This window comes from Capra hircus, chromosome 26, assembly GCF_001704415.2.
Source record: "Capra hircus breed San Clemente chromosome 26, ASM170441v1, whole genome shotgun sequence".
NCBI lineage: Eukaryota > Metazoa > Chordata > Mammalia > Artiodactyla > Bovidae > Capra > Capra hircus.
In genome coordinates, this window is record NC_030833.1 from 32,461,498 (window position 1) to 32,475,810 (window position 14,313).

A 14,313-nucleotide genomic window follows, 5' to 3' on the forward strand; every position below is an offset into this window, starting at 1 on the left:
GCAGATGACACCACCCTTTTGGCAGAAAGCAAAGAGGAACTAAAGAGCCTCTTGAGGAAGGTGAAAGAGGAGAGTAAAAAAGCTGGCTTAAAATTCAACATTCAGAAAACTAAGATCATGGCATCTGGTCCCATCACTTCATGGCAAAGATATGGTGAAACAATGGAAACAGTGAGAGACTATTTTCTGGGACTCCAAAATCACTGCAGATGGTGACTGCAGCCATGAAATTAGAAGGCACTTGCTCCTTGGAAGAAAAGCTATGACAAACCTAGACAGCATATTAAAAAGCAGAGACATTACTTTGCCGACAAAGGTTTGTCTAGTCAAAGCTATGGTTTTTCCAGTAGTCATGCATGAATGTGAGAGTTGGAGCATAAAAAAAGCTGAGCACCAAAGAATAGATACTTTCTTGAACTACAGTGTTGGAAGACTCTTGAGAGTCCCTTGGACTGCAAGGAGATCAAACCAGTCAATCCTAAAGGAAGTCAGTCCTGAATATTTTGGCCACTTTCACTTTTCACTTTCATGCATCGGAGAAGGCAATGGCACCCCGCTCCAGTACTCTTGCCTGGAAAATCCCATGGATGGAGGAGCCTGGTAGACTACGGTCCATGGGGTCGCTAAGAGTCGGACATGACTGAGCGACTTCACTTTCACTTTTCACTTTCATGCATTTGACAAGGAAATGGCCACCCACTCCAGTGTTCTTGGCTGGAGAATCCCAGGGACGGGGGAGCCTGGTGGGCTGTTGTCTCTGGGGGCGCACAGAGTCGGACACGACTGAAGCGACTTAGCAGTAGCAGATGCAAAGAACTGACTCCTTAGAAAAGACCCCAATGCTGGGAAAGATTGAAGGAAGGAGGAGAAGGCAACCAGATGGTTGGATATCATCACTGACTCGGTGGGCATGAGTTTGAGCAAGTTCTGGGAGTTGATGAATGACAAGGAAGCCTGGCGTGCTGCAGTCCATGGGGCTGCAAAGAGTCAGACACAACTGAGCGACTGAACTGAAAGTTTGAGAAGCACTAAAGCCCTGGTATAGAACTGTGTTTCTCAAATTTTGCAAATTAGAATCATATAGGGAGCCTCTAAAGTTCTGATGCCCCCACTGCATCTTATACTAAGTAAGTGAGAATACCTTGGGTTGAAGCCCAGGCATAAGTATTTTTCTATTATGGTAAAATATACATAATGTAAAATTTACTGTTTTGGCCATTTGTAAGTATTTGATTCAGCGATGCTAAACACACTCTTGTTGTCATGCAAACATCACTACCATCCATCTCCAGAACTTTATCTTCCCAAACTGAAACTCCATAACCATTAAACACTAACTTCCCATTCCCCTCTCCTCCCAGCCCCTGGTAACCACCATCTACTTTCTGCCTCAATGAATTTGACTATTCCAGATACTTCGTAGAAGGAATCATACCGCATTCGTCTTTTGTGACTGGCGTCCTTCACTCAGCGTGATGTCTTCTAGGTTCATTCCTGTTGCAGCATGTGTCAGAATTTCCTTCCTTTTTAAGGCAGATCATATTCCATTGTAGGTATTTGCCACACTTTGGACATGTAGATTGATGGACTCTTGGGCTCCTGTAACTTGCTTGTGGCTACGGTGAATAATATGGTTACAAACTGGGGTATACAATTATCTGTTCGAGTCCCTTCTTTCAATTCTTTTGGGTATATACCCAGAAATGGAATTGCTAGATCACATGGTAATTGTTTTTTTGGACTTTTTTGAAGAACTGCTGCTGCGCAGCAGTTTTCCACAGCAGCTGCACCATTTTACAGTCCCATCAGCAATGCATATGGGTCCCAATTTCTCCACATCCTCACCAACAATTGTTATTTTCTGGTTTTTTGATTATAGCCATTCTAATGGATGCAAAGTGTTATCTTATTATGGGTTTGAGTTGCATTTCCCTAGTGATTAGTGACATCGAGCATCTTCTTTTATACTTATTGACCAGTTGTGTATTTTCTTTGAAGAAATGTTTATTCAGGTCTTTTGAATTGGGTTCTTTTGTTGTTGTTGAGTTACAAGAGTTCTTTATATATTCTGGATATTAGTCCTTTATCAGATATATGATTTGCAAATATTTTCTCCCGTTCCATAGGTTGCCTTTTTACTCTATTGATAGCATCCTGTGATGCACAAAAGTTTTAAATTTGATGTAGTCCATTTAATCTATGTTTTCTTCTGTTGCCTGTGCTTTTGGTGTCACAGCCAAGAAATTATTTTCAGACGCGTATTTTTTAAAGCTCCTCAAGTGATTTCATTATACAGCTAAGGTTGAGCAGTGTGTCTCAAACTTTAATATGCATTTAGACCACCTGAAATCTTGTTAAAATGCACATTTTGCTTTATTAAGTCTGGGGTAGGGCCCATGACTCTGCATATCTAAGAAACTCCTAGCTGATGCTTATGCTACTGATCTGGGGACCACTGAGCAGCCAGGGTATAGAGGAGCATTTCAGTGATTTCCTTCATCTGAGGCCTGAGATCGAGGGTGAGTATTTGCCAGGGCTTTTCCTAAGTTGCCTGCTATACCTGTTCCCCAGCAGGCCCTCAGCTGACCCTCTAACTTTCAGCTGGTGCTGAGCAGCACTGGTGGGTACGCTAAGGGCCTTTGGCATAGCAGAAAAATGAAAAATAAAGGGCCTGTTCCCCCTACTCCACTCTCAGCCCACCCCCCAGGGGGAGACCATCCACTGGTCTGCCCCTGCTTGGTGCATTCACCTCCACGCTAATGATGGCCAGTTCCTGTCTGGCCTTGGCCCCTGTAAGGAAACCACTATAGAGCTCTGCTGAAAAGCTGTTTGGCTCAAAATATATTTATTAATAATATGCTCAGAAAGGAAAACCACACAGGTTGGTCTGAAGTTTATGGAAAAAGCTGGGGAGAAAAACTGCCAAAGGCCTGCTTCTAAAAAAATATTAATTAATCCATCATAGAATTTTAGAGCCAGAAAGGACCTTTAGAGATCTACTCCCAAACCCTCATTTTGGAGAAGAAAGCTGGCACCCAGTGAGGCTATGACTTGCTCAAGGCCATCAAGCAAAATAGAGGTCAGCCCATAGGTGTGTTATTTCTTTTTAATCTAGCTTTAGGCTGCGTGTGTGCTAAGGCACTTCAGTTGTGTCCGACTCTTTGCAGTCCCATGGCCTGTAGCCCGCCAGGCTCCTCTGTCCATGGGGATTTTCCTGGCAAGAATACTGGAGTGGGTTGCCTTTCCCTTCTGCAGGGGATCTTCCTGACCCAGGGATCAAACCTGGTTCTCTTATGTCTCCTGCATTGGCAGTTGAGTTCTTTACCCACTGAACCACCTGGGAAGCCCAGGTTTAGGTTATTTATATGGAAGTGGATAACACAGAGTAGCTACTTCTTTCAGATGGCTCCTTTAATTAAAGCTTTTACTTTTCAAAAAAAGATAAATCAAGAGGCTGGATTTGTGCCCTTCATGGCCTTCATTAGAAAATCTCTACCTGATGTTTATATGACCCTAATAGGACCCTTATATGACCTACCACTCCCTGGTGGCAGTGACCCTATTTTCAGGTACAGTGCTAGGAAGAACTTAAGATCTTCTAGAAGGCATGCTCAGTACTGCTTTTCCTTCCATGTCCATTGCAAATGTTGTAAGCTGTTCAGAGTACTCTCAAGCCACTGCCAATCAGTTTGGCTGTCAGGCTGAAACTCATTTGCCACCCCTACACTAGAGTTCATACCTTGAAAAGCCCTGTGACCTTCAGATCCACCCTACATGTCAACATGTTTATACTGGTTATTAAATACTCTTTAGCTTCTCATTACCCCACCCCACCCCAGCTGCTCATTAATCCAATTATGAGTTCCCTTTATCTAACCAAACTTCTTGCCAAGACGCAGAACTCTCGGAGTGATGTGTTTGCCTTTGGTGATTAGACAGCCCAGTAGATGATGCTGTCATGTTCAGACATCTCGGTAATTGGGACTGACCTCATCTGATAGTGCAGCACCCAGCATGTGCCCTCTGAATACAGTGCCAGAACTTCCTTCCCAGGAAGGCTCACCGAGGTTAGTTTCTACACTGCAGTTGGAGCCCTGCCCCTGGGTCTCTCTCCAGCCTCTCCAGTGAGGAATTAGAGGGGCTTCTGAATCACGTTTAGCTCTGAAGACAGAGCCTGGGCCTTTCGTTTTGATCTCTGGGTTCTGAACTGGAGAAAGCTCCTATGCTGGCAGGAGTGTCTGTCTCCATCTGGGGAGTCAGTCTTCAGATCCTCTCTTCATTAAGACATCAGCCTCACTCAGCCTTGCTCTTGGCTGCCAGACACACTGACAAGCCAGCAGGAAAAGCTCCATTAGGAAGAGGTGTGCCGCCCTCTGAAGGCACTGCTTTGCCTGTGGGACGGGACCTGTGCAGACTTCGTAGGACTTGTCCCAAGGGAGCCTTTGGAATGCTCTGCGAGCTCTGATTCTAAGCCTGCAGGCAGCATCTCAGGGTGGTGCTGTCTCTAGTGTTCTAAGTGTCTTCATTGCTCACGCAAGGAGAGGGTGGAGTCCTTCCACTTGGCCATTCTCATTTGTCTCCTGGGTGGCTGCCACCAGCTCCCGTAGCCCCAGGCTGTTTGGCAACACCCTGAGTTATGTTAGAGATATAATAATGAATTATACAATGGATTATACATAATTAATTTATAATAAAACACACACAATGGTTTAATTTCTCCCAGTGAATGATGTGCCGCCCACCAGTTCCTGCTGGGATACATTCCATAACTGACTGCTTCCTGGTCTGGAGGCGACGGCCAGCGGCCCTAGGGAGGGACCTTGGCAGGGGAACCTTCCAAGTCACAGATTCTGGCTGGGCTACCTCCGGGGTCGGTCCCACACAAGGATAATCCTTTACTTTCTCTGCTATTGTTCTAGACGGGGACCCTCATGGAGGTCTCACCTGTCCCTGGATCGTCTGAGATCTGCTGTTTTCTTCTTTCTCCCAGAGCATGAAAGATGCATGCGTATTTCTCCCTCTGTGCCTTCCTTCCCTCCCGAATATGTGTCGAGTGTCTCTTATGTGCCAGACACTGTCCTTGGCTTGACGCACATCCATGAGCAAAACAGACAACGATCCTTGCCCTGGTGGAGCCTATGTCCTAGCTGAGGGAGACAGACACTAAATAGTAAAACACGATGAATGCGGAAGTCATCTGGCATGTTATACAGTGATAGATGCTGTGGAAAGTGAAAAGGCCGAGGAGCACGAGGGTGACCTCAGTGATGGGGGAAGGTCACAGTTTGAAAGAGCGTAGCCAGGACGGGTCTTGTGGAGAAGTGGCAGCCCTCCAGGAAGCGGGAAGAAAGGCGCTTCCGCGCCAACCTGGGATTCAATTTTCCTGCGCTGCTTTCGGTCAGTAACATTTGTGACTTCTGGTTTCAGATGTTCCAGGTGTTTCTATTTCTGCTGCTGCTGTGGTTTCTGCCCCTGACGGAGGGGTCCCAGCGGGCTGAACCCATGTTCACGGCAGTCACCAACTCGGTCCTGCCCCCTGACTATGACAGCAACCCCACCCAGCTCAACTACGGAGTGGCAGTGACTGATGTGGACCGTGATGGGGACTTTGAGATCGTTGTGGCTGGGTAAGTGCCTCCCACCTTGAGTCTGACAGATATATCAGTCAGCTTTTGCTACAATAGGGCCGGATAACAAGTAACTCCAAGAACCCAATGGCTGGCAACAGCACGCATTCTCGCTCACACGGGTCTTGGCTGGGCTCAGCTGGGGTCTGGGAGGCTGCATCCTTGCCCTTTTGCTGTAGCAGTGAATTGGGATGGAGGGTAGACTGGAAGAAAGCGGTTTGATCCACAGGCTTTCCGGAAAGAAGATTTGAATGCTGTGCTTCAAGGCATTCTGTTCATATTTCAGCTGCCTTAGTTATACCAGTGTTACTTCCTTACCAATGAGACTGTAGAATCTCTATATAAAAGGGGCTTGAGGGTAACAGTTATGATAGAGGGGGATGCTCAAAGCTGCCTTTGCATGGCATTTTACACAAGATTAAGAAATCATTAATTGCCTGTTTCAGAGATGGGGGAAATATGGGGGTGAAGAGGGATGGCTAAACTCCTTCTAAACCATGCCTTGGTACCCCTGCTCCCTTCTCTCCTGAGAAGCAACACTGTGTAGCAAGAAAAGGTTTGAGTTCATGCCCTAGATCTACAGCTTTCTAGGTGCATGACCTTGAGTGAGCCCCTTGTGCCCTGAGATTCAGATGTATCATCTGGAAAAATGGGGATAGCAATGTGCCTCCTCGTCCTGTTAAAAGCTTTAACAGGCTATTGCACCTGACAGTTCATTGTAAATTCTGCCAGTTGCCATTAGTAACCATTATTTATGGAGCACAGATATGTGCCAGACACTGTGCTAAGCCTTTCACATACGCTGTCTTATCCTCCTGACAACACTATGAAGTAAATAGACAAGAAGAGGAAATTACGGTTCAGAGACAATGAGTGACTTGCCCTCCATCAAATAAATAGTAAGAGGATGAGTCAGGATTTGAACCCCAAGGCTCTCTAACTATAGAGCTGCTAAAGTACATTGTACAAAGTTTAGTTATCACTTCAAAAATCAGCCAATCAATAAAAACACAACAAGGGCCTGTCAACCTCATTCTGGAAGGCCAGAGTTTTTATGGCCGCACTGAACAAAGTAAATGGCAAGTAACATTATTTGTAGCGTTACATGTAACAGTAGAAAGCGTTGACTTTGGAACCAGAAAACCAGGTTTTAATCCTGTCCTATCCAATAGTTGTGTTCCATGTGCAAATTACTTAAAGTGGGGAAAGCTCCACTTTCCTCATCTGTAAAATGGGTGTGTTGAAATCTACCCCCGCCTACCACACACAGTGAAGATCAGTGGTAATGATGTATAGACAAGATACTTCGTGAGTGCATTTCTTCCTTTTTTTATTCTACCCCCCAAAAGAGTAGAAATTCCTAGATTCTAGGTTCTCCTGGAAGTCTAGATTAGTGGCTGGCAAACAGAACTTTCTATGATGATGTAGAAGTTCTGTGTTGGTTCTGTCCAGTATAGTGTCCACAGGCATGAGACTGTTGAGCACTTGCAATGTGGCTACTGTGCCCAAGGAACTGAACGTTATTTCATTATAACAGCACAGCTCTGGGACATCAGAAGGAAAAACTAAAGAGCAGAATGTGATAGAAAAAGGAGAAACAGAAACGGTTGTAACGATCCCCTTATTACCTGTGCAGGGTTGGGGCCAGGCAGCTTGTCTGTGTTCATGTCTGTGTCTGTCCAGTGACTGTCTAAATCCAAAAAGAGTCTTCTTGGCCAAATCCTGCCAACTGGAGCCTGTGCCACTGCACCAGGGTCTCTGGGTGAGGGGCTGGGAGGCACTCCTGAGATGTTCTGGTTGGTCCTGCCTCCTGCCAGGTGACACCAGCCTCCCTCTGGTAGGCACTGGGAGCCGACAGAGGACAAAGAACAGTGAGGCAACTTCCCTGCTTCCCATCCTTCCCTCCTCTGGGGCCCCTACAAGTTACTCTGATGAGCAGGCTCTCCTTTCATCTTCGACGGTGGGCCACCAGCTCAGATTTCCATCCCACCCATCCTTTGAGGTGCAGGGGATGGTTACTGCATCTCCTGAGCATCCTGCTTTTTGCTTTCCCAGTGCTGGGCATTCACTTCATCTTCTCTTTCTTTTATTTTTTTTAAATAATTTTAAACATTTATTTCTGTGTTTGGGACTTCACTGCTGGGAGGGCTTCTCTGTGGCTGTGATAAGTAGGGCCCACTCTCTAGTTGCAGTGCACGGACTTCTCACGGCTGTGGCTCCTCTTGTTGCAGACCATGGACTTTAGGGCATGCAAGCTTCCGTAGCTGCAGCGTGTGAGCTCAGTGGGTGCAGCTCCCAGACCCTAGAACAGGGGCTCAATAGTTGTGGCACCCAGGCTTAGCTGCTTCTCAGTATGTAGCATCTTCCTGGACCAGGGATTGAACCCATGTCTCCTATACTGGCAGGCAGATTCTTTACCACTGAGCCACCAGGGGAGCCCTCCCCTCTCCTTTATATTTGTCTGTCTGGTCTTAGTTGTGGCATGCAGGATCTTAATTGTGGCACTCAGGCTTCTCTCCAACTGTGACACGTGGGCTTTGTTGCCCTGCAGAATGTGGGATCTTAGTTCCCTGACGGGGGATCAAACCCACATCCCCTGCACTGGACTGAGGATTCTTAACCACTGGACCACCAGGGAAGTCCCTCATCTTCCTTTCCAGTGAAGCTTTTTTCACTTTCTGTTCCAAGGAACTCAATAAATTTACTTTTGTGTCTTCTACGGTAGAGAAGCTAGATCATCTTTCATAGGTAGTTTAGAATAGATGTCCAAAGCTTGTCCAGCTTGCTGCTTCCTGTGGGGCCTGCAGCACTTTAGAGTCATCCTCCAGAAAAGCAACCTAGACCATCCTGAATCAACCATAATTCAAGGAAAGACTGAGCCAGGCGGCTCCTAACTGAGAAAGTTTGGATTGCTGGGTGTTCTGAAAGATAATGCTGCTCACCCCTAGCAAAGGGCTTCCCAGGTGGCATTAGTGGTAAAGAACCCGCCTGCCAATGAGAATCCACATAAGAAATGCAGATTCGATCCCTAGATCGGGAAGATCCCGTAGAGTAGGGCCTGGCCACCCACTCCAGTATTCTTGCCTGGAGAATCCCATGGACAGAGGAGGCTGGAGGGCTATAATCCATAGGGTCACAAAGAGTCAGACAAGACTGAAGCAGCTTAGCATGCATGTTTGCACCCCCAGCAAAAAAGAAGAGTTGCATGGAGGGCAGGATGGCGAAATATGGCAGCCTCCCAGCTCTAGGTCAGGCCTTCTTTGTGGCTGTTATGAAGCGTTGTGAATTCTCAGAGCGTCAGAAAGACACGTTCTAATTTAAGTACCAAAATACATTCCAAAGGCAAATATAACTTTTTATTATCTTCAGCTCAGGATGGTTTGTCACTGTCTTTCTTCTTTGGGCTGGATAACCAGGAGTTGACTATACAGACATATTTAAATCAGAACCTTGGGAGGTCATTCAGTCCACCCCTTGCCCTCCAGTAAGGTCACACCTATGGTTTCTGGAGGCTCCATTTATTTAAAGCCTTTCAAGGGAATGTGTGCAACCTTTTCATAATCCGGCTCAATTACTTATGTTAAAAAATCTGATTAATCTAAACCCGTCATATTTGAGCTTAGTAAGCCATTTCTTTTAACTTTTGCCTTGCTATTATTACCTTTGAAGATATAAACCAAGTAAGTGGTCACTACTCTTTCAAGTAATGACAGCTAGGATCATTGCTCTGCCTTTCATGCCCTGTGGATTTCTTGGCGGTGTTTCTGATTTTGACTTTTATTCAGTTTCATCCACCCCACACCCATATTTGGGGTTTCCCTGGTGGCTCAGGCAGTAAAGAATCTGCCTGTAATGTGGGAGACCTGGGTTCATCCCTGGGTCATTTGGGAAGATGCCCTGGGGAAGGGAATGGCTACCAACTCCAGTATTCTTGCCTGGAGAATTCCACAGACAGAGAAGCCTGGTGTGCTACAGTCCATAGGGTCACAAAGAGTCGGACATGACTGAGCGCCTAACATATACCCATATTTAACTCTGTTTCCTTCTCTGTTTGATGGTAGAGGCTGTTTAGGAATCACGTAGTGGGAATTGAAACTTTGAAAAATGGAATGTGAATGCCTTTATGTGGGCTCCTGGGGTCCAGCTCCTGAGAGGCCCACTCTCTATTATCTTGTAGACCTTTCCATTAGTCAGCCCCTGAAGGCATCTGCGTTTCAACCCCTGGGATAATGGCCAACTCTTCAGTTTATAAGACGCACTGTACTTGAACTTGTCTTGGATTTGTTGACCTTGTAGCACGTCTGATTCCAGCCTGTTGCTTTGAGTATTTACTCTTTGAATAGGTTTGTTTTGTTTTGCTTTTTTGGTATCCTCATTCTGGGTATTGATGGCATTGATTCTGAACATGTTGTGGGTGAGTTTGTGTTGTATTTCAGAGTCTTAAGTTAATTGTGATGGAAGGCGTGTGCTTTCATCCGACCCTGGGAGGAGCAGACAGTGACCGCCCTTTGTTCTGCGGGGATGGGGGAGGGAGAGGGACGGCTCAGCTCCTCCGCCACAGCTGGGCGAGTGCCTCCGCATGTGGAGGGCTTATCTGTTAACCGGCAGGTGCATGATTGCGGGTCTGCCTACAGTCTCTTCCCTGTGGGGTGAGGGGAGGATTTGATCACCCCCGGAGACGTTGGTGCACGAACAGACCATTGAAGATCTTCGAGATGAGTTCCCTGGGTAAATAAAAAACCTGGTGGCTCCTCCTTTTCTCAGTGGAACTAAACACCCAATCTACAGTCTCATGCAGTCTGGAACAGAATCCCTGTTGGTGTCAATCTTGCACAATTCCTTCAGAGGAGCTTTTGCTTCCTGGGATATCCCCAGAGGTCTGAGATAACCCCTCTGCACTGTCAGTTTCCAAGAAGTTTTCCCCAAATGGAAAGATTGCAGTGGTTGTAAAATTTAAATTACGATTTAGATCAGTTTTTCTACACAAAGAGCATCCACTTGATAAAACCTTAGTGCATTCCTCACACTTGGAAGGGTTTCATTTAAAGGGATGCTACATATTGTAAACCCGCGTTTCATTTTTTCTTAATTTTGTAACTATGTCAGAAGAGTTTTAAAATTTGCTAAAATTAATTGAATTACTTAAAAGGCAAACTGATTCAATTACCAGATTAGTCATAATCATATGAGAGATATTTTTGCCATTATAAATAATAAAAACAATGATAAAGAATGATATATTTATCTATGATTTAACCAAAGCAGCATTTATGGATTTTATTACAAGTACCCATAGATATATATAGTATCTATAGGTGGCATCATCGACTCAATGGACATGAGTTTGGGCAAACTCGAGGAGTGACGGACAGGGAAGCCTGCTGTTCTGCAGTCCATGGGGTCACAAAGAGCTGGATACAACTTAGTGGCTGAACAACAACAGCAACAACAGATGTGTATAGTATGTGTAGATAAATAGAGTAGATAGACGTCGCATTTATATACATATATTAGATGCACGTCATAAGTATAAATATATATTGTACATATACATATATACACATACTTTTAACAAAATAGGAAAAATACTTTTGAAATTTTAGCCTTAACTTTTATAAAATATAATATTGTAATAGATTTGATCATCAGTTTTGACAACCTGAAGTGTTAGATTATTTCAATTTCAAGTTTAAGATACATTTTACGTTGTGATAGCACGAATATGTTTTCTTGCAAAAGAATCCACGCAATATAGATAAAGAAAACTTCCATCTTTATCAACTTCCCATCCCTATTCCAAGCTCATCCCAGCTCTCGTCCAGAATAGCAATTGTTTCCAGGTTGGTGCTTATACTTATGGACATTTCTATGTTACATATATCTATTTTAAAAATATGTAATTTTGAAGGGTATCAAACTTTTGTTTCAAAACTTGCATTTCTTCAGTGTGTAACATACTCTTTTCTCAAACATGTGGATCTAACTTAATGTTTTTAACTTACTCTGTGTGGATGTACCGCCTTTGTTTTGCCACTCCTCACATGATATTTAAGCTGACTGTAATCTGTGACCTATGCAGACAATGGTGTATTGCACATCCTTACACACATATGCAGATATTTCTCTGGGATAGATAACAAGAAGTGGAAATGCTGAGAATAATATGCACATTTTAAATCTTAATGAATATTGTTTCCAATCTCAATCTTTTCCTGTGTATTCATAGCCTAGAAATAAAAGGTGATTTGGGGGGGTTGTGATATCAATAGCTATTCAAACACCTACTATGTGTACTGACACATAGGTTCCAGGGTATGAACTTTATCAATTTTGATGTAATAAAGAAGGGGGATGTCCTATTCTACATCGTTCAAAGAAGCCGCTGCTGTTAAAAATTGGATTGAGGAACTTCAATACTCTGATTCAAACTGCTAAAAAGGCTCCTCTAAAGCTTCCTCTGCAAAAATATATTTCTTAAATGGGTCACCCTTAACCCTAAGATTCATTGTCATCAGTATCGTGGAAGAATGATTGCAGGGTGCCAGCTCTTCTGCTATAGTTAAGCATGGACTGCCCTTGATTTTGAATACTAACAAGGAATGCGCTGGAGCAGGAGCCAGGACTTTAAAACCCACTCTTAAAACTTCTCTAAAAAGGTTACTCAGCAGTGCATGGCAGGTTTTCCAGAGATGTCTCAGTGCTATAAATGAGCTTCCTTCTCCTCAGCCCTGGGTGGCCAGAAGCAATGGGCGAAAATTCCACTCTCACCTCCAAGTCACAGACTCTCCTGACAGCTTAGAGGACTGAGGCCCTTACTGTGTTACACTGGCCACACACACATACACACACACACACACACACACACACACAGAGTAAGGTGTCAGAAGGTGTGGTAGACAGAATAATGGCCTTCCAAAGATACCCATGGCTTAAACCCCAGAACCAATGAATATGTGACATTGCACGGCAAAAGGGACTCTGCAGAGGTGATCAAGTTAAGGACCTTGAGATAGGGACATTATTCTGGATTATCTGAGTGGGCCCAATGTAATCACAGTCCTTAATGTGAAAAAAGGAAGGCAGAAGAGGAGGTCCTAGTGATCCAATGTGAGAGAGACTCAACCCATTTCTGGCTCTGAGAGAGGGGCCTGGCGTCAAGGAATGTGAGTGGCCTCTAGAAGCTGGGAAAGGGAAGGAAAGAGATTTATCTCTAGAGCTTCTTGAGGGGAATGCAGTTCTGCCAACACTCTCATTTCAGCACAGACCAGGGTTGGAACATACACAAGTGTCAGATAATCAGTTTGTATTGTTTTATGCCACTATGTTTGTGGTGATTTGTTACAGCAACAATGGGAAACTAACATTAATACATTAGGTAAAGGTCAGGTGCATGTGTGTGCTCAGTCGCGTCTGACTCTTTGCAACCCCATGGACTGTAGCCTGCCGGGCTCCTGTGTCCATAGGATTCTCCAGGCAAGAATACTGGCTGCTGCTGCTGCTGCTGAGTCGCTTCAGTCGTGTCCGACTCTGTGTGACCCCATAGACGGCAGCCCACCAGGCTCCCCCATCCCTGGGATTCTCAAGGCAAGAACACTGGAGTGGGTTGCCATTTCCTTCTCCAATGTGTGAAAGTGAAGTCGCTCAGCCGTGTCCGACTCTTAGCACCCCCACGGACTGCAGCCTACCAGGCTCCTCCGTCCATGGGATTTTTCCAGGCAAGAGTACTGGAGTGGGGTAAGTGGATTGCAGTTTCCAGCTCTGGGGGATCTTCCCAACTCAGGAACTGAACTCGAGTCTCTGTGTCTCCTGCATTGGAAAGTGGATTCTTTACCACTGCTCCACTTGGGAAGTCAAAGGTCAGATGCTAGGTGATATTTCTCAGAGATGTAACGGCCATTACCTATGAACATTTTAATAGTATTGTTTTACTAATTTCACAGCAATAAGAGAAGTATACTGCCCACAAACATATTATTTAGAAGAATAAGAGAACATACTTAAAAGAGATATATCACCAACAAAGTATTATTATTCCTATAATCTAGTATTATTTTTATTCATTGACAGTTCCCTAAGAATAGGTCCCTAAAATCACACTTGGTTCCTGGGTGACCCTCCACCCACCACATTAACTCAACCTGCAGCTCACCATTTGACTCCCAGTCCCATGGGTGGTTGGAAATTGAGAGAGGGATTCAGAGCTTTTAAAGATCTCACTGTCCTTGAAGACAGACACACTCACTTCAGTGAGTCATAGGTGACTTGTGCCCCCAGGGAGATGCAAACGTTCCAGGAGGTTGGAGCAGGTGGAGAGTCCTTCCCAATGAGAATCACAGAGGTGGCATTTGGCTGGTCTCAAGTAGGATAGGTTAGGTCTCTTTAACAAGGGTGCAAAGGCCTCTCTGGGTCGAAAAGAACCTCAGGCTTATTTGGGTTTTGTTGTTTATTTGTTTATTTCAACTTAACTTTTTTTTTTTAAAGCATTCTGACAAAAAAACTGATTTTCACAGAGTATTGAAGAGTATTTATAAAAAGCTGCTCCAAAATAGTAATATAATTAAGACACTAAAATTGCCTCTGCTGAAAACGGCAAAGCTGCTTTTAGTCTGAATTTTTCATCCATTCAGAAAATGGATATATGCCCTGTCTCCAGTCACGTTCCTTTAATTTCTCTTCTATTTCTTTT

The 14,313-nt window shown here is 44.6% G+C and overlaps 1 protein-coding gene across 2 annotated transcripts in view; it reads left to right on the top strand.

Moving 5' to 3' along the window:
• Window positions 1–14,313, top strand: part of CRTAC1 (cartilage acidic protein 1) — a 151,888-nt gene that overhangs the window by 15,657 nt on the left and 121,918 nt on the right. For both annotated transcript variants that reach the window (XM_018041584.1, XM_018041583.1), the window contains exon 2: window positions 5,428–5,627. In XM_018041584.1, coding sequence (XP_017897073.1) covers window positions 5,428–5,627 — 200 coding nt within the window. The remainder of the gene's footprint in view (window positions 1–5,427; window positions 5,628–14,313) is intronic.